Source organism: Malus sylvestris, chromosome 9, assembly GCF_916048215.2.
Source record: "Malus sylvestris chromosome 9, drMalSylv7.2, whole genome shotgun sequence".
Taxonomy (NCBI): Eukaryota; Viridiplantae; Streptophyta; class Magnoliopsida; order Rosales; family Rosaceae; genus Malus; species Malus sylvestris.
Window position 1 is genome coordinate 12,601,291 of NC_062268.1, and position 19,678 is coordinate 12,620,968.

Here is a 19,678-nt window from a genome sequence, read left to right on the forward strand (position 1 = left end):
TACCACAGGGGCTATCATCTGAATACCTTATGACCACGGGGACCATTTATCCGATTAGGCCCTTAATTTATGCTTCACCACTAATCAATCACTTTAGTGACCTGTTTTATTATAAACACGTACAATTAAATAGTACTTTCGTAATCTTGTGTTACTTTTTAAAAAACCTAAAAAGCACAAAATGTAGTTATCATCACTATCACAAGAGGTGAACAAGCATAGCAGAAACAGCTTTAGGCCCTATTGTGTAAATTACACTTGATTTTGCCCTCATTTTCTCACATTTTTCTGATCCTTTTTCCCAATTTATCATCATCATTATCATCACCTCTTCCAACCCCAACTGTCTGTCCGAACTGTCACTTTCCTTTTCTTCAAAGTCTGCGGCCCTCCCATTGACTGCCAAAACATTTCCACACCATTTCACTCCACTCCTCTCAAATCAAAAACCCAATTGAATCAACAAACCCTAAACCCCAAATTTACTCTCCAATGCTTCTCCAAACTCAATCTCTCACAACCCATTTGTCCCTTCCACTCCCTCCCTCAAAACCCACCCCCAAATTCCCATCTTTCACCCCCATAAAACAGAACCCATTTCGCAGAACTAGGTTCAGAGCCCTAAGATGCTCGCTTTCGGCGGTTTCCGAGCCGACCCAGTTGGAAACGAAGACTCACAAGCCGGTTCCAGCTGAGGTTTCCAGGACAATAATGGAGTTGGTGTCTGTGGGCACGCTTTCTACTCTGACTCAAGAGGGTTGGCCTTTGGGGATTGGCGTTCGGTTCGCGGTCGACCCGGAAGGGACTCCGGTGTTGTGCTTGAATGCCTCTAATCGGCAGTTTTCTATTGACAGGAGGTCTAGCTTCCATGTCCAGGTGCTTTAAAAGGGTCTACTTTTTTTAATTTGGATGATTGATTATGAAGTTTAAGGTGATTCTTGAGGTTTTCAAGGTGGTGGTGTTGTTTTATTTGGTGCACAGTTGGAGCAAAGCGGGCTGCGGACAGCTCAGTGCACGATTTTAGGCAGCATTGACAAACCAGAAAATAGGGCAATGTTAAAGGTAAATCGTTTTTGCTCATCTGGAACAAGCTTCACTATGAAGTGGTTTGTTACCGATGGCTTTACCATATGTGTGTTAGAATGCGGCGTGTTGCTTGAGTTGTAAGGAAGCATCTTGAAAACATAATTGTTGCTGATTTATGTGGACTAAAGATAGAATTCACTAAGAAGAATGCAGAATTAGAAGAGTAACACAGTTAATGTTTCGTGTTTGTCAGACCTGCATAGTCTTCAACTAACTGTAACTAGTCCATTTCTGATTCCATTGTTTGCAGTAGGATAAAATACTGGATCGTTATTGCAGACTGCCACAGCTTTTGTCAAGTATATATTGGAGCTATCACTTCAATGTTTGGCTTGCGTAACATTTGTGATTGAATAATTGTATCATGGTTTTGGGGTGCAATTTAGGGTTTACAATGTTATATGCTTGACATTTGGATTGGGTTGGGTTAATGTTGGGCTGTGATCTTAGAGCATCTCCAGTGGAGACCCTAAATGGAGTCCCTACAATTGTATAGTCCCTAAATATAGGGACAAATGACTTCCAATGGGCCGGAATTGAAGTCCTCAAAATATCGCAATACATTGGGACTTGTCGGATACCTTAAAAGAATTCTCAAATATGGGGACTACATATAGGGACTCAAATGGTGTACTCCATATTAATTTTGAGTTGGAATGGTGCTTCTCTTTATGTTTTTTTCCTTGTTTTTTGAACCCACCCAAGTGGGGCAACTTCTCATTTCCCTTTTTTTTTTCTTTTTTTTTTAATTCTTAAAAAATCAATGGTAGAGATAGTTTTTATTTTTATTTTTATCAATGGTTACAATATTTCAATGAAATGAATAATAATTTTTTAATATTTTAGTCCCTATATTTAGGGATTATACTATAAGGAATTTCCATTGTAGACAATATTCTTTTAGGGACTCGAATATTCCTCTAAAGCTCATAAATGAGTCCTCAAAGGTTGTGGTGGGAGTCCCTTCCCATTGGAGACGCTCTTAGAACTTGGATTTGAATCCAGTTTTTGTACAGACATGAGTTCCAGCATATGTGGCTGGATTTATTTGCTGGACTCAGTTCTCCAACAGAAGCATACACTGACCCATGTAGGTGTTACGTGTAGTGGCCTTTTGATTTGATTCATTCTTAAAAGAAAAAAGGAGAACCTTGTGATCCATTTGAAGCCATAAAAAGCATTAGCGTATGATCTGTTTTAGTTTCTGCTAGTATCTATTTATGAGGTGGGATGTTATATCGTTTTAATCAGTATTTCATCTGGATTTCAATGCCGTTTCTTTCAGTACCTTCATTCAGTATGGAAAAAGAGGTTTGGAGAAGAAGTTGATGAAGATCTTATATATGTTGTTTCTGTGGAACGGGTACTTCAGTTGGAGGACTTTAAAGAGGTATTATGGTATTTTATTTGCCCGTGTGCTGGGCTTAGTAGTCATAAGCAATAGTTATTTTCTATACTGGTAGTCTGGTAAGACTGGTGTGGGCTAATGCTTCCAAGTTTTGCCTGTAGCTCTTAAGTTGGCACATATTTGAGATGGAGGAGTTATTCCAAAGCAGATCTGTTTTTTAACTTTTCTGATACCCTCACAGGTTGGTATGTGGGTTACATCTTCAGATTATAAAAATGCACAACCTGATCCTCTTAGGGATTTTGCGGTAAAGCTAGTGAATGAGATAAACACCAACAACATTGAAGATATTAATCGTTTTTGCAACATCTATGCTGATTTGAACTTCCAGGTTTGTGCCAACCCACTTTTTGTGATTGATAGTTGTGTTGTCTATTGCATATTGAAACCTTGCTAAGTTGGTACCAGAAACACTGAATTACATGCAAGGGAAAAACTACAGTTGACCAATAAATGTCTTTGTTAACCAAAAATGAAACTTAGAAACTAAGCAACCAATGACTGAGATTTCAAGTCGGGAGCTCGTGCTATTTGATGAAATAAATCATCCTACACTAAATGGCATTCCCAACTAAACTGCCATGTTACTTTTCAATCATGCGAACCATAATTTGGATGCTTGCATGTTCAACTGTACGGACCCGTTTGCAAAGTTATAGCACCTTTCATTTTTATTTACAGGATCACAATAAACCAAATAATCATTCTACTAGAATCTTAAATGCATTTTACCCTGAATTATTGAATCCTGTATTAACATTCCTTGAGGACTTTATACATCACTTTATCAGTGAATCTGCTTTATATTGTGTTTTTCTGTTGCAATCTGGTCATGGTAGCTTCCTTGTGCAGGTTTCTGAAGCAAAACTGGTTTGGGTTGATCGGTTAGGCTTTGACCTGCGTCTTTGGTCTCCTCAGGAAGGTATATTTGAGATTCGCATTCCCTTCTCCAGGGAGGTGACGGATGAGAAGGGTGCAAAGTCAATGTTTAACTGCATGTCTCAATTAGCTTGGGAGGTGGAAAAGAATTTCCATGCCCCAGATTTCGAAAGGGTGAAGCAAGTTAAGAAGATAGCCTAAGAGTAAACTTTGTAAGTGCCGTTTTTATAAAATGTACGGATGTGCTACTTTAGATGCAAAAATGGGAAACTTGGTTGAGCTTCGTTATCTTCGTAGGTTACGACAGCCATTCCCTTAATTGAGCTCGTTGATTATGTACACGGGTTCCATATGCCCTTTTTACTAACTTCCACAGACGTCAAGATTCAAAATTTTGAGATCGTATTTGAGTTCGATTCTTCTTCTTCTTCTTATTGCAAGGGTGATCCTGTCATACTCTAAATGTCTTGAAAATTTGAAAGAGCCCCAAATTTTATTTCTGATATTTTGTTTGAGGATTGTAATTCTCAAAAGCTGGAGTTGACGTTGGGACTTGGATTGTCTGCCCTCCCATTTAGGTGCCCTTCCCGTGCCCTCCTGTTTTGTGTGGTCACGGTTAAGCCACGTCAATATTTTGTATTATTTTTTTATAAAAATAATAAAACAAAAAGAAATAGTAATATAAAATGTTGACGTGGTTTAACCGTGACTACAAAAACAGGAGGGCACGAGGAGGGCATAGAAATTGGAGGGCAGACAATCCAAGTCCTTGACGTTGCAGCAAACCAACCTTTTTCCTTGGAGTTTGTAATGTGGTTGGAAGGAATTTTGACACAGTTGACAGATTGGAACGCTGCTAACAAAAGAAAGTAAAGGATCAAAATGCAAGGAAAAAACCACAGACCGAAGTGAAAGTACAGTTTAGTAAACTGCAGGGACTAGTATTGCAATTTAGCCAAAAGAAAATGTCGCGGCAAAACGTAAAGAAAAACGAAGAGCGAAAATAAGAGGAACCTCCTTTCAGCGTCTATCTCGTCATAATAAACATATCATAAACCCTAGACCCTCTTTCTATCCTTGATTGCTGGCAATTGTTGTTTGGTGCGCGGTGCTCATCTTTCCCAATTTCCAAATTTCTCCATCTTCTTCTCTGAATTCGCTGCCCTAGCAAGAAATCCAGATATCTGAAATGGGTTACGCGCAGCTGGTTATTGGCCCTGCCGGCAGCGGCAAGGTAAATTTCACTACCCAAAATTTACTCTAACACTCACTCACTTGCAGGACAATCACATGGGAAATCAGTAAAAGTTAATATTTTTTGATGTTTTTGTGTACCCATTACAAGTTTTGATTAGTTTGTTTGATTGCCGGTCGATTTTTTGCTCTAATTTGCACCAACTGTTTGAATGTGGGATTCCGCATAAGCTCATGGGAATTATTATGTTTGTAATTTTTATGGTACTATCAACTATGTACCCTTCTCTAGTTTTGATGAGTTTGCCTTACTTTTCGGAACTTTTCGGCTTATTGATGTAATTTGCTGCAATATTGTTTGTATGTGGGGATGCATCATAATCACATGGGCAATTACTATGATTAACATTTCTCGATGTTTCGGCATGCCCATTACTAGTTTTGATGAGTTTGTTTACTTCTTGGAACCTGTCAACTTATTGCTCTAATTTTCCACGACAGTGTTTGAATGAGGAGTGCATTATAATCACATCAGGATTGCTATGATTGCATTTTTTTTCAACTTTTTTTTTTTATATATCCATTACTAGTTTTGATAAGTTCGTTTACTTCTTGGAACCAGTCGACTTATTGCTCTAGTTTGCACGAACACTGTACGGCTATTGGGAGGAGTATCAATATTGTTAATTTGGATCCTGCTGCGGAAAATTTTGATTACCCTGTGGCCATGGGTAAGTAGTAATTTCATTTGTTTGTTTGGTTTGATGAACCGCACTTAACTTGTATTCTGTTCTTTTCCCTCCTGCAGATATTAGGGAGCTTGTTTCCTTGGAGGATGTTATGGAGGAACTTGGTTTGGGTCCCAATGGTGGACTTTTATACTGCATGGAGTATCCTTTTTCCAAATTGTTCTCGAATTTTCTTATGTTCTTTTCGTTCTTTTACTTGGAATGATTGCCATTCTTTGGAAGGGCACAGATATAGAATCTTTGCGTGTGATAACAGCAGTGAATCATATTGTACCACTTCTGGTGTACTCCTCTCTCTAGATCTTGTAATTTCTTTGGTGAATGTCCTTAATCTTGATTTCTGGACACCTGGAAGAAAATCTGGATGAATGGCTCACAGAGGAATTGGACAATTACACGGATGATGACTACTTAGTTTTTGACTGCCCAGGTATCCATACTAATCCGCATGTTTTGTTGTCATTATATTTTGTCATGCATTGTGGTTGAGATCTATTGATGGAAAAGTGGACTAAATTAAGGTTAACTTTTTCATGAACGATATTATTGTTACATTACGAGGAAAAAACTATAGTAATAGGCTAATAGCTCGGTGATATGTTTCCTGAGGTGACAGTAAGTCTCATACTAGTAAGAGCAAAATTATGTCAAGGCTCCTTCTCCGTGCGTGGGTGTTTGGAGGAATTTGTGAGAAACAATAATAATCTGAGGCTTCCACTTGTGTTATAGGCCAGATAGAACTTTTCTCGCATGTGCCTGTGCTTCGAAACTTCGTGGAGCATCTGCAGCGTAAAAATTTCAAAGTGTGCGTCGTCTACTTGCTTGATTCTCAGGTCTGTGATAAGTTTTTGCAGTTCTATCATGTAATCTTTTCTCAACAAATATTTTCTTCCTTCCTTGGGATTACTGTTTATAACCCCATATAAATATATTTATTCTTGTATTGAAACAGTTCATTACGGATGTGACTAAGTTTATTAGTGGGTGCATAGCATCTCTTTCTGCCATGGTTCAACTTGAATTACCACATGTTAATATCCTCTCCAAAATGGACCTTGCACCGAGAAAAAAGGATATTGAAGAGTGAGTTACTCTATCCTCTACTACTTCTAGTAACCCATCTTTATTGATCTGTTTAGCTGAGCTCAATTTTGTTTTGTATCTTTAATGTTCCAGCTTCTTGTATCCGGAGCCTCAAGTTTTATTATCAGAGTTGAATCAACGCATGGCTCCTCAGTTTGCAAAGCTAAATAAATCTTTGATTGAACTGGTGAGTTATTATAGTGCGCATGTTTCTTATATAATTGTATCCATTTGAGTTTGTGAATTGGAGATAGCTGTTTAGTGAAGCATACTTTCTTCTGGGTGGGATTTTCCTTTATGGTTGTTCTATATGGTTTGATTTGGTCCCTTGGTTGTATTATCTGTATCAGTTATCCTGTTGAGTTGAGAAGCCATGTAACCTTCACTTGACTTCGGCTGTGGATTATATAGTAGAGGTTATATATAGTTTAGGGTTGTACCATGTCCTGTACCGACTAACATCAAGTTTTGTGGTGATGGTTACGACTTGTGGTACTTATAGGCGTTGTTTTGTTAAACAAAGTAGTCATAATCTTACTGGCCACGATAAATTAGTGCATTAAGGAGTGACTATCTTGTTGGTTGGTTTGTCAGGTCGATGATTATAGCATGGTGAGTTTTCTGCCACTAGACTTGAGGAAGTCAAGCAGGTGCACACTCTCTATATGCACATTTTTCTGTATCTATCTATCCATCTATGCACGTTTTCCTCTACGGTCTTTTCGTGCATGTATTTACTGTTCGATTGATATCATCTACGATAATGTTGGGGTTGCTTTTTGCACACATCTTTTTGACAGCATGAGCTACGTCCTGGCTCAGATCGATACCTGCATTCAGTTCGGAGAAGATGCCGATGTGAAGGTTAAGGAATTTGATCAGGAAGAAGATGACTGAGCTTATTAAACTTTTTACCTCTTGATCGTGAAACTACCGTTGCAGCCCCTGATGCAGCTGTTTTGAATTGTCAGGAGTGAAAAAGGTGACTCAGGGTAGTATTGTCAATATACAAAACCAAATTATTAACGTGAATTATCAGTCGGTATTTCAGAGAATTTTATCTTATATGCGTCCACTATTAACGTGATCTTGAGTGTCTATTGTTAGATTGACAATATACTGAAAAACTAATCATTTCAACAATTGAGTTTAAAAGGCGAACATTTTGGTCAGATTGTCAGTATTAGAATTTTATTTCCTTTTGGTTGGCAATGAGGCATTTGATCAATTCATCCAATTTCGTATCCGACGATCCACCTTTCTCCACGGCACGACGTGCCATGGTCCCCTGTACTCCTGCCCTTTCCACAGTCCTCCCTTTCTCACCTTCCATCAACTCCTTCACTCCATCACAAATCACGTAGCGATCTACGGTCGTGATCTTCTCTGGTTTAACCATCGGCTCTGCCTTCAGTCCCGTTGCAACATACTTGGCATTCAGTGGTTGCTCTGCTCTGCTCTGCTCCCATTGGCCAAGCCAGTAGTGGGACTCCCGCTGACAAGCTCTCCATCACTGAGTTCCTCCCAATCACGTACAACCAACCCTCTCCCTTCTACCCTTCTCTCCCACCCTTCATCTGGTCCCCACGTATTTGATCGAACGCCCCATATAAACCGACATCCCGCCATCTCCAACCCGTAAGCGATCTCGTCCATCTGATCATCCGACAATCGCGTTTGTGTACCAAATGACACATAGGTCACCACACCAGATCCATCCTGCTTATGGCCAAATGTTAGACACGTGGTCAACTCATTCGATGCCACACGACACGCGGAATGTCAATTAGAAGACACGTGAGCAACCCATCCATCCCACACGACAAGTGGAACACGTGTCCAACGTCCAACTGAGTAAAAGTCTGAGATTACACAAAAGTTGGCGGGACCCACCGTCAACCATCAAAGCAGTTCCACCCCTAATACAAATGTGATAGCACCCAAAGCATTTATCTACTCAGTGAACAGTGATAGACCCCAATGAATAGTAATAGGTCAAATGCATCTCCATCCCTAAAAAAATGTGATGACACAAAGTCTAAAAATGCATTGGCACAAACAATCTCCACCCTTACAAAATGCGCTGGCACCCAACCCATTTTAAATTTTTAAAATTTTTTTTTATAAAAGAATAAATAAATAAAATAGTTTTAATTTCGGATAGGATTTTTAACCAATCTCGTCACGCCACGTGTCATTATCCGAACGTACTATTTTGTGAATAGATTTCCGCTAAGATTGCAACTAATCCCGACGTGCCACATGTCACTATCTGTTTACAATAATTTAGCCAAGATTACGATAAGATTTTCAACCAATCTTATTACGTCACGTGTCATTATCCGAACGTACTATTTTGTGGATAGATTTCCGATAAGATTTTCAACCAATCCCAACGCACCACGTGTCACTTCCAGTTTGCAATAATTTAGCCAAGATTTTGATAAAATTTTCAATCAATCTGTAAGTGCCACGTGGCATTGTCCAGAACCTCATCCTTTTTTTTTTTTTGTCCATATAAACCCTACATCTCTACATCCATCCTCACACCAAACTCAATCCTTCTTTTTTAGCTCAGAATCATTCTTCATCGTTTTCAAATCTTGAGTTTTTTTTTACAATTTCTTCTTCAAGGAGAGTATAAACAATTTGAGAAGCAACAGAAAATATTGTTGACACAACAGGAAGAATTGGTCAATCTCGAGGAAGGTGGAGGTGGAGATAAGGCTTTCGCAATGAGGAAGATGAGGATGATGACCATACAAGGCAGAGGGCCTCATATTCCCGCCATGTCATGGAAGTTGTGGGTTAGATAGCCAAATCGAGACATGCCGCAAACTTCGATAGAAAAAGGGAAAGACAAGGTAAAGATCTCTTGGAAGATTATTTTATTCTCAACAACATATTCCCTGATCATGTTGTCAACGTTTGTCAAAACAGTGCCACATCCACAGAGTGAAAAAGAAAAACACTTCACAAAATGTCAAGAGGGGTGTAGGAAGGATGTGGAGCGTTGTTTTGGTATCCTGCAAGCTCTTTGGAGAATATCTTTCATTCATATCTTACTAAATTTAAACACCTAATTTTTTACCTGTTTACATTCAACCGAGATGGAGTTAAACTTAAAGCTCTATATAATCGTATGTTTCCAGAAAACTATACTGAAGGATAATTTTAACAGCACATTGCAGAACTATCAAACTTCTTTAGCCCTTGCTGTCAAATAAACTGAAGGGATGAAAACTTCGCTGAAAGTAGCTCTGATCATCGTGCTCTTCATCTTCCTTGCAGGATTTTGCTGTAAATATTCAATCCAAATTGTTTTTTTTTCATTTACAATAAAATGGATCGAAGCTTGAGCATGCCAAACCCTAGTAGCGACAGAGACAGAAAAATCGTAATCGGCAAGAGTTCTGTAACTCCCTCCCTCGTGAGAGTCTTTCTTTCCTTCCATGTGACAGTTTTTCTTCGTCTCTAATTATTCATGAACTGTGACAGGTTTCCTTGATGCATTGGCAATGCTAACCCAACTGGTCGCAATCCCTCGGTATTTTGCATAAAGGATCAAGCTGGAATTTTTCTTCGAGTTGTTGTACACCTATAGAACATTTACTTGATTATTAACTAGAAAATATATATGCATGTGGAAAATGTAAGAAGAAGATGGAGAAAAATTGTAGATAATTAAATATATGCACGGAGGGAATATATGTTTTTTTTTTTCTTCAGAAACAAAGCCGTGAGAACAGTAATCACAAGCCAAAGAAAGCTGGTGAGTGAACCCATCAGCAACAAAGCCATCAAAGGCAATAGAGTCGTTGAAGAAAATCCATTGGAGGCGGTGGTGTGAAGCCCCGAGCCGCAGCAAAACGCACTTCCCTGTGAAAGGTGGTGGTGTGAACACCTACATCGGAGCTCTGCATGCGTACTTCCCGAGAGAATCATGTGGGTAAAATAAGGTACCGAAAGTTATGTCCGGATACATTTGTACCGATACTTCTATACCTATGAGTAAAATAAGGTACCTAAACTTATGTACTGAAACTTTTGTACCGAAACTTATGTATCGATACTTCCGTACCTATGAATAAAATAAGGTACCAAAAGTTATGTATAAATTATTATTTTTTGTTGTTGAATTTTGTAATACTAAGAATTTGTTTTTTATTAAATTTTTATCTATTAATATGATTGGAGCACAAAAAAAAATACATTTATTATGGATGGGTAAAGAATTTCGAACGGTAACAAAAATAACAAATGTGTTATAATTACTTATATGGTAAGTTTTAAAAATAAGGACTTATATTAGATTTTGAAAACCATTCAGGTTAAAATCTAAAAACAATCTTATTGAAGCCCTAAAATTTATAATCCCCTAGTAAAAATGTTATTTATCATGTATTATCATATTTTTTTTATTGTATGTAAATTTCTCCATACTTCTATATATGCATATTACATACATATGTATGTTTAGATACTATAATTACTTATCGATACATTTGTAACAACACATTTGTATCGATACATTCGTACCGAAAGTTATGTACGTACTAATACATTTGTACCAAAACTTACGTACCGGTACTTCTATACCTATGAGTAAAATAAAGTACCTAAAGTTATGTACTTCTATACCTATGAATAAAATAAGGTACCAAAACTTATGTATTAATCTTTCTCATGTTCCTTGCCTATGGATGTGAACGTAAGTTTTGGCAAAAATGAAGGCAGTAACTTGTTAAGGAACAGATTTACCTACTTGCTAGTTGGAGTACTGGAGGTGCAATTGTATTGGATTTTATGTAAATAATGTTAGAGTATGAGTATGATTCTTACATGTCTTGTGATAATCAATATTATCATAAAGAAGTCTTAGTCATGTCGGCTAGAGTAAATCCTGTTGTGATTGGGATATTGAGAACTCTTGTATTTGCACAAGTATAGAATTCATTCTGGTATGAGGAATGGTATTCCTTATTGGATTGTAATGTAAGCACAAGCCACTGTTCTCACAAATAACACTCTCACTTTTGAACCAATAACCTATTCTTGGGAGAGCATTGAGTTTTGCAGAGAAGAGAAGGTTTGGTGCGATTGTAAAGATGGCTTCTACATCGACGAATATGTCTGCAGGTCAGTTTACTGTCTTTATGATTTATTCTTTGTTGTTCATATGTTAATCAATACTGTAATTTAATTGCACGATCATTTGGTTCATGGGATGAGACTTATATTGTTCTAGTTGTCTCAAATTAGATGTTACAAATAAACCTCAAAGGTTATAAAATTTCCACTTTCTGTTGTTGAATCTGTCTATCTGCCTCTGCCCACTTCTGCTGATAATACTCATATACTGTCAATCTTGCCATCGATGTACACTTCACAGTCGCGGATTGAATCTTCAATTTCATCAAGAACGTAATTTGAGGAGGAAAAGAAAGCATGATGAATATATCGATTGAAAAATCGGATTGGAGTGTTGATTGCAGTACACTCCAATGCGAATGTTATGGGATCAATGATCGTAAAGGAAGAAAAGAGGGAGAAGTACAGAGAAAAGGGGAAAGGAGATGAACTAAAACATTTATATTTTCATTCATAATCCTCCAAAAGAGTAAAAGAGACTAAATACATAGAGCCTGAGCAATCTACAACCCGAAATATGTGAATGGGATAACCATACTAAATGGAATAGGCCCAATAGAATGAGGAACTTAACAACTTCATTCCGCCCCGAAAATAGGCTTGTACTCGAGAAGTACCTGATGATTCCAATCTGTTTTTTCTGCTGCCCAGTTTGTGTAGAAAACCAGAATGATACCAGACTTAGTTGACTCGCTCAATTCACTCCAAAGCTCAAGTGGCAAGGTAGCCAATGATTCCACAGCCCAAATTTAACATCTCTAACACTAAATGAATATATTTAGAAATAAAAAATATTTTATTATCGAAATAATTAATGACGTTTATTAATACCTAATGATCTTGATAAAAAATTGAAAATGAATAAGGTTTTAATAAATAGAGTGACAAAAAGAGGGATGTGAACCTAATTTCTTTATTCTAAATGTGCAAGGCTTTTGTCTTTTGAGAGGATGGTCGATAGAAAAATTTGGGAATGTGAAGAAGAAAGTTCAGGATGCACGGACGAGTCTTGAAAATCTGCACTTGCAGCCAGCCACTGAGGAGGTCTAGACAGGTTGTTGCCGACGAAATGGATGAGACAGGAAGAAATTTATTGGCAGCAGCGTTCGAGGGTAAATTGGTCGAGATATGGGGACCAAAACACTACGTTTTTTTTCACAAACATGCCAACTTCAGGAAGAAAATGAATACTTCCAAGTGTTATAAATAGGCAAAAGTAGAGAAATAATTTTTGCTAAAAGCGAGGACGAAGTGGTGTAAAATATCACACTGACAAAAGTATTGCAGATATTAGAAAATGAGGGATACTAAGAGTATTATATTTCTTCATTTTCTCTTCTTGATGTTATTCACACTTTGAACAACCGAAGTGCTCTATTTATAGAGCACCTCAACGAAAACTTACAAAATTTACTATTAGCATGTGAAACTTTACTATACACATGTGGGCAAACATACCCACTTTTTAACAAAAGTCCCCCTTGGATGCCCACATATCAACATCAGTTGCCTAATTAAAACCTTGCTTGGAAAAATCCAGTGAGAAAGAAATCATAGTGAAGGAAAAAGAGTACAACTTTACCCGGATGGTGTTGAGCATGCTTATGTTGCCTCGTTAAAACCTTGATAGGAAAAATCCAGCGGGAAAAATCATAATCGAAGGAAAAAGAGTACAACATGCATGTATCATGGATGCTCCCCCTGAATTGTATCTCCCCCTGATTCCGCATTCTTCAAATTTGTAAGTCGACGTAATCCGATTCCCTGCACTAACTTCTTAAATGTGCACTTTAGTAAAGATTTGGTGAACAAGTCTGCTAAATTTTCATTGGAACAGATTTGTCTGACTTCAATAACTTTACCATTCTGAAGCTCATGTGCATTGAAAAATCTTGGAGATATGTGTTTAGTCTTATCACCTTTGATGAATCCTTTCTTCATCTAGACGACACAGGCTGCATTATCTTCATGGATGACAGTTGGAGTGTCTGTCTTTGAAGGTAGACCACATGAATTCCGAATGTGATGGATCATTGATCTTAACCAAGAACATTCACGACTTGCTTCATGTAAAGCAATTATTTCTGAGTGATTGGAAGATGTAGAAACTAGCATTTGCTTCGTTGATTGCCATGAAATTGCAGTATCTTCATAAGTGAACACATATCCATTTTGTGAGCCGGCTTTATGCGGATCGGAGAGAAAACTAACATCTGCTTATCCAACAAGGATCTGTTCATTTATGGGCTTGTCTGAGTAGAAGAGACCCATATCTGTTGTCCCATGAAGGTATCGTAGAACATCTTTGATTCCCTTCCAATGACGAATTGTTGGAGCAGAGCTGTACCTGGCTAACAAGTTAACTGAAAAAGCTATATCTGGTCTCGTACATTGTGCTAAATACAATAAAGCACCTATTGCGCTCAAATATGGTACTTCTGGACCAAGGACCAGTTCATCATCGTCTTTTAGACGGAATGGATCTTTCTTAATGTCCAAAGAATGAATTACCATTGGGGTGCTAAGTGGATAAGCCTAGTCCATGCCAAATCGCTTCAGTATTTTTTCAATGTAAGCTGATTGATGGACCAAAATTCAATTAGCAAAATGCTCAATCTGCAGGCTGAGACAATATTTGGTTTTTCCAAGGTCTTTCATTTCAAATTCGTTTTTCAGATAGTCAACAGTTTTGTTGAGCTCTTCAGGGGTTCCAACTAGGTTCATATCATTGACGTATACTGCCACTATTGCAAATCCAGTATTTGATTTCTTAATGAACACACAAGGGCAGATGACATTGTTGGCATATCCTTCTTTAATCAAATACTCACTGAGACGATTATACCATACTCGCCCAGATTGTTTCATCCCATATAGCGATCGCCTTAATTTGATTGAGAACATACCTCGTGGTTTGTTAGTTGCTTCAGGCAACTTAAGTCATTCTGGGATTTTCATATATATGTCTGTATCTAATTCTCCATATAGATACGCGGTGATGACATCCATAAGTCGCATGTCAAGTTTTTCTTTAATCACCAAACTTATTAAGTAACGAAACGTAATTGTGTCCATTACAGGAGAATATGTCTCTTCATAATCAATTCCAAGTCTTTGTGAAAAACCTTGTGCAACGAGTTATGCTTTATATCTTGCAATCTCGTTTTTCTCGTTGCGTTTCCTTGTGAATACCCATTTGTAACCTACGTGGTTCACACCAGGTGGGGTTTGGACTACTGGTCCAAAAACACTTCGTCTTTCCAAGGAATTTAATTCTGCCTGGATTGCATCTTTCCACTTAGGCCAATCTTGTCTTTGTCTGCATTCATCAATATAGCGGGGCTCAATATCATCACTTAATATAATTTCAGTGGCTATTGCTAACGCAAACATGTCGTCAATGATTATTTCATTTTGATCCCACAATTCATTAGTACATGCATAATTTATGGATATTTCTTTGCTTTCATGTACTTCTGTCTCTTCAGGGACAAGTGTCTCATCAATGACATTTTCTTTTTCTGGAAGTACATAATCATGAATTGTGGATTTATCATTCCATTTCTTTTCTTGAATGATATCATTTGGGTTCAACTGTGCCCTCATCTTTCTCTTTCGAGGGGCTAAATCTTTTGAACCTGGGTGTCTACCACGCTTCAGGCGTGCACTGGATGAATCATTCGTTGCCACTTTATTTTTTCCAACAAGGACATCAATTCTTGCAAGTGCGTTTACAGCTGGTATATGTGACTTTGTCACTTTCGAAACATCATTAAATGCATCTGACATTTGATTAGCAATACCTTGAAGATGAACGATCATTTTCACTTCATTTTCACATTGAGTGCTTCGTGGATCAAAATGAGATAAGGTGGGAACAACCCATGTCAGTTCTTGCCGTTCTTCTGGAATGGTCTTTTCTCCCCTAACGACGGGAAAACTGTCTCATCAAAATGACAATCAACAAAACGAGCTGTAAACATATCACCAGTAAAAGGTTCCAAATATCTAATGATAGATGGTGAATCAAAACCCACATAAATTCTCAGTCTGCACTGAGGTCCCATTTTAGTTCATTGTGGCAGTGCAATAGACACATAAACAACACAACCAAAAACTCGTAAATGTGAAATATTTGGCTAATGTCTAAACACGAGTTGTATTGATGAGTATTGGTGGTTGGTTATGGGTCTCAGTCGAACCAATGATGTTGCATGTAAGATGACATATCCCCATGTAGAGACTAGCAATTTCGTTTTCATGAATAGAGTGCAGGCTATTAATTGAAACCGCTTGATAAATGCCTCTGCTAAACCATTTTGGGTATAGACATAAGGAACATGATGTTCAACATCAATGCCCAGTGCCATGTCGTAATCATCAAAGGTTTGAGACGTAAATTCACTAGCGTTATCAAGTCGAATGGAAACTCCGCCTATGTCTTACATGGCCGGTCCCAAGCCCGGATAAAGGAGGAGGGGGAGGGCGTCAGGTAGTCGACAGCCGGCACTCCATGATCACGTCGAATCCTTATGAAAATGAATCCAGAACAAAATCGCGCTAAAGCTAGGGCGTCACCCGTAAGTGGCGCGCTGTGTGGCCCGAGCACAGTGATAAGTGAGCAAGGGTCGCTGTATCTCCATCGGCACCCGGATGCAGTGTTAAATGAGCAAGGGGGCCATAGAAACTTCTTTTCGAACGACTCCACTCAAAGTTGTTTGGGAGCATATGCTCCTATCAACTTTACCCGGGACACACAAAAGAAGTATTTTGATCTTATTAGACGGGGGAGGGTGAAGAAGCTAGGACAAAAGGGTAGAGTTCAAGAGAGCAAAATGCGTTTAGGAACGTGGAATATAGGAACCTTAACGGGAAAATCTATGGAAGTAGTGGAAGTTATGGTGAGGAGACCGATAAATATTATGTGCCTACAAGAAACTAAGTGGGTTAGTAGTAAGGCAAATGATCTAGAAAACTCAGGGTTTAAACTTTGGTATTCGGGCACAAATAGAACGAGAAACGGTGTTGGCATCATCGTGGACAAGACCTTGGTATAAGATGTTGTAGATGTCAAGAGGGTAGGAGATAGAATCATGGCAATCAAGATTGTAATAGGATAAGAACTTATCAATGTGATTAGTGCGTACGCACCTCAAGTAGGGTTGGATACGAGTTCGAAGGAGAAATTTTGGGAAGATCTTGGAGACTTGGTGCAAGGAATTGCTCAGACGGAGAAGTTATTTATAGGAGGAGATTTAAATGGACACGTGGGCAGGGAGACAGGCAACTATGGAGGTTTTCATGGTGGCCATGGTTTTGGGGAGAGAAACGAGGATGGGGAAGCTATCTTGGATTTTGCAATGGCATATGATCTCTTCTTAGCCAACACCTTCTTTAAGAAGAGAGAAGAACATGTGATCACCTACAAGAGTGGGTCGTCAAAAACACAAATAGATTTTCTTCTAATGAGGAAAGGGGATCGTATAACTTGTAAGGATTGCAAAGTTATACCAGGAGAGAGCGTGGCTAATCAACATCGCTTGTTGGTGATGGATGTACATATCAAAAGAGTAAGACAAAAGAACAAGACTTGGAAGTGCCCAAGGACTAGATGGTGGAATCTAAAAGAAGAAAAACAAGCCATTTTCAAAGAGAAGGTAATCACCCAATGTGTGTGGGATAGAGAGGGGGAAGCTAGCCAAATGTGGGATTCCATGGCTAGTTGTATCCGAAAAGTAGCAAAAGAGGTATTAGGAGAGTCCAAGGGCTTTGCCCCACACCAAAAGGAATCTTGGTGGTGGAATGAGGAGGTACAAACAAAGGTGAAGGCTAAGAAGGAATGTTGTAAAGCCTTATACAAGGAGAGGACTGATGAAAATGGTGAAAGGTATAGAAAAACGAAGCAAGAGGCGAAGAAAGCTGTCAGAGAAGCTAAGTTAGCGGCTTACGACGATATGTATAAACGACTAGATACCAAAGAAGGAGAGTTGGATATCTATAAACTATCTAGAGCAAGGGAAAAGAAGACAAGGGACCTAAACCAAGTGAGGTGCATCAAGGATGAGGATGGAAAGGTTCTTGCTACAGAGAACGCGGTTAAAGACAGATGGAGAGGTTATTTTCATAATCTTTTCAATGAAGGACATGAAATGAGTGCTTCTTTAGGGGAGTTGAGTAACTCAGAAGAGTGTAGAAACTACTTTTTTTATCGTCGAATCCGAAAGGAAGAAGTGGTTGTAGCTTTGAAGAAGATGAAGCATAAAAAAGCAATAGGCCCAGACGATATACCAATCGAAGTGTGGAAACTTTTGGGAGAGACAGGTATAACATGGCTCACTGACCTTTTCAATAGGATTTTGAAAACGAAGAAGATGCCAAATGAGTGGCGAACGAGCACTTTGGTGCCTATCTACAAGAATAAGGGCGACGTACAAAATTGCATGAACTATAGGGGTATTAAGCTAATGAGTCATACAATGAAGCTCTGGGAGAGAGTCATTGAGCATAGATTGAGGCAAGAGACACGGGTTTCGGACAACCAATTCGGGTTCATGCCAGGGCGCTCAACCATGGAGGCAATCTATCTCTTACGAAGATTGATGGAAAGATATAGAGATGGGAAAAAGGATTTACACATGGTCTTTATAGATTTGGAAAAAGCGTATGATAGGGTCCCAAGAGACATTCTTTGGAGGATTTTAGAGAAGAAAGGAGTACGAGTAGCATATATCAAAGCTATAAAGGATATGTATGAAGGAGCAAAGACTGCCGTAAGAACTCATGAAGGACAAACCGAAAGCTTTCCCATAACTGTAGGATTACATCAAGGCTCATCCTTAAGTCCTTACCTTTTTGCGTTGGTAATGGATGAGTTAACACGACATATTCAAGATGATATTCCTTGGTGTATGCTTTTCGCAGACGATATAGTGTTGATAGATGAAACTCAGGAAGGGGTAAATGCAAAGCTTAACCTTTGGAGAGAAGTGTTGGAATCTAAAGGTCTTCGCCTAAGCCGATCAAAGACAGAATATATGGAGTGCAAGTTCAGTGCAAATGGAGGCCAAAACGAGTTAGGGGTGAGGATCGGAGATCAAGAAATACCAAAGAGCGACCGTTTTCGTTACCTAGGATCTATCTTGCAAAAGAACGGAGAATTAGATGGAGATCTCAACCATAGAATACAAGCTGGATGGATGAAGTGGAAGAGTGCATCCGGCGTGTTGTGTGACCGCCGTATGCCACTGAAGCTCAAGGGAAAATTTTATAGGACGGCAATAAGGCCGGCGATGCTGTATGGCACAGAATGTTGGGCGGTGAAACATCAACACGTACACAAAATGGGTGTAGCGGAGATGAGGATGCTTCGTTGGATGTGTGGGCACACGAGAAAGGATAAGATTAGGAATGAGGATATCCGGGGTAAAGTAGGAGTAGCCGAAATTGAAGGAAAGATGAGAGAAAATCGGTTACGGTGGTTTGGACATGTGCAAAGAAGGCCTACTGACGCTCCGATTAGAAGATGCGACTATGGGACAGAGGTTCAGGGCCGAAGGGGTAGAGGAAGACCTAGGAAAACTTTGGAAGAGACTCTAAGAAAAGACTTAGAGTACTTGGATCTAACGAAGGACATGACACAGGATCGAGCACAATGGCGTTCTAAGATTCATATAGCCGATCCCACTCAGTGACTTGGATTTTCCAAGTCTCCAACCGAGAAGTTTTCCTCACTCGGGAAATTAAGGGAACACTACCCCAACCTACATGCTCCACTCAGAAAGCTTCAACTTACAAGCTTCAACAAAAGAAAATTCAAAGAACTTAGCGAAGAAGGCTTTGGTGTATTTAACACAATACGTTGAAATGAAGGAAAGCTTATTTATTGATATCCCCGATAAGCTACAAATATGTACATATACATGAGTCAAAATAAACACACAAGAGGGAGCCTTCACAAAGGTTGCTTAGGAGAAGTCTCAGCAGTCGGTAGAGCCCCAGAAAGATAAGGCACCGGAGGGGGATCATTTGGAGCCTCAGTACTGGACAGAACCTTAGAAGGAGGAGGCATCAGAGGTTGATCATTTGGAGCTTCATTACGCGGTACAGCCCCAGAAGACGAAGGCAATAA

General features: G+C 38.9%; 2 protein-coding genes across 5 annotated transcripts; both read left to right on the top strand.

The window, feature by feature from the left end:
- Positions 1-274: 274 nt before the first annotated feature.
- On the top strand, positions 275-3,789 carry LOC126582153 (glutamyl-tRNA reductase-binding protein, chloroplastic). Its single transcript, XM_050246162.1, has 5 exons — positions 275-876; positions 982-1,062; positions 2,372-2,476; positions 2,676-2,825; positions 3,347-3,789. The coding sequence occupies exons 1-5, from the start codon at positions 493-495 to the stop codon at positions 3,572-3,574; spliced, it is 948 nt and encodes a 315-aa protein (XP_050102119.1). The 5' UTR covers positions 275-492; the 3' UTR covers positions 3,575-3,789.
- Positions 3,790-4,162: 373 nt separating this feature from the next.
- On the top strand, positions 4,163-19,436 carry LOC126582154 (uncharacterized). Of its 4 annotated transcripts, none has more exons than XM_050246165.1 (10): positions 4,163-4,607; positions 5,190-5,298; positions 5,376-5,457; positions 5,661-5,746; positions 6,046-6,149; positions 6,269-6,399; positions 6,493-6,586; positions 6,994-7,011; positions 7,200-7,308; positions 19,386-19,436. In XM_050246165.1, exons 1-9 carry the CDS (start codon positions 4,563-4,565, stop codon positions 7,266-7,268), a joined length of 738 nt encoding a protein of 245 aa, XP_050102122.1. In that variant the 5' UTR covers positions 4,163-4,562; the 3' UTR covers positions 7,269-7,308; positions 19,386-19,436. The 4 variants fall into 4 exon arrangements, with proteins under 4 accessions (XP_050102122.1, XP_050102123.1, XP_050102120.1 ...); XM_050246163.1 differs by having other exon boundaries at positions 4,168-4,607; positions 6,994-7,049; XM_050246166.1 differs by lacking the exon at positions 19,386-19,436 and having other exon boundaries at positions 4,164-4,607; positions 7,200-7,571.
- Positions 19,437-19,678: the final 242 nt, after the last annotated feature.

Coding starts and splice junctions, on each gene's coding strand:
- LOC126582154 (XM_050246163.1), top strand. CDS start 4,563: ATGGGTTACGCGCAGCTGGTTATTGGCCCTGCCGGCAGCGGCAAG. Junction 6,150..6,268: donor TCTACTTGCTTGATTCTCAG/GTCTGTGATAAG, acceptor GTATTGAAACAG/TTCATTACGGATGTGACTAA. Junction 7,050..7,199: donor GACTTGAGGAAGTCAAGCAG/GTGCACACTCTC, acceptor TCTTTTTGACAG/CATGAGCTACGTCCTGGCTC.
- LOC126582153 (XM_050246162.1), top strand. CDS start 493: ATGCTTCTCCAAACTCAATCTCTCACAACCCATTTGTCCCTTCCACTC. Junction 877..981: donor GGTCTAGCTTCCATGTCCAG/GTGCTTTAAAAG, acceptor TTTGGTGCACAG/TTGGAGCAAAGCGGGCTGCG. Junction 1,063..2,371: donor AAAATAGGGCAATGTTAAAG/GTAAATCGTTTT, acceptor CGTTTCTTTCAG/TACCTTCATTCAGTATGGAA.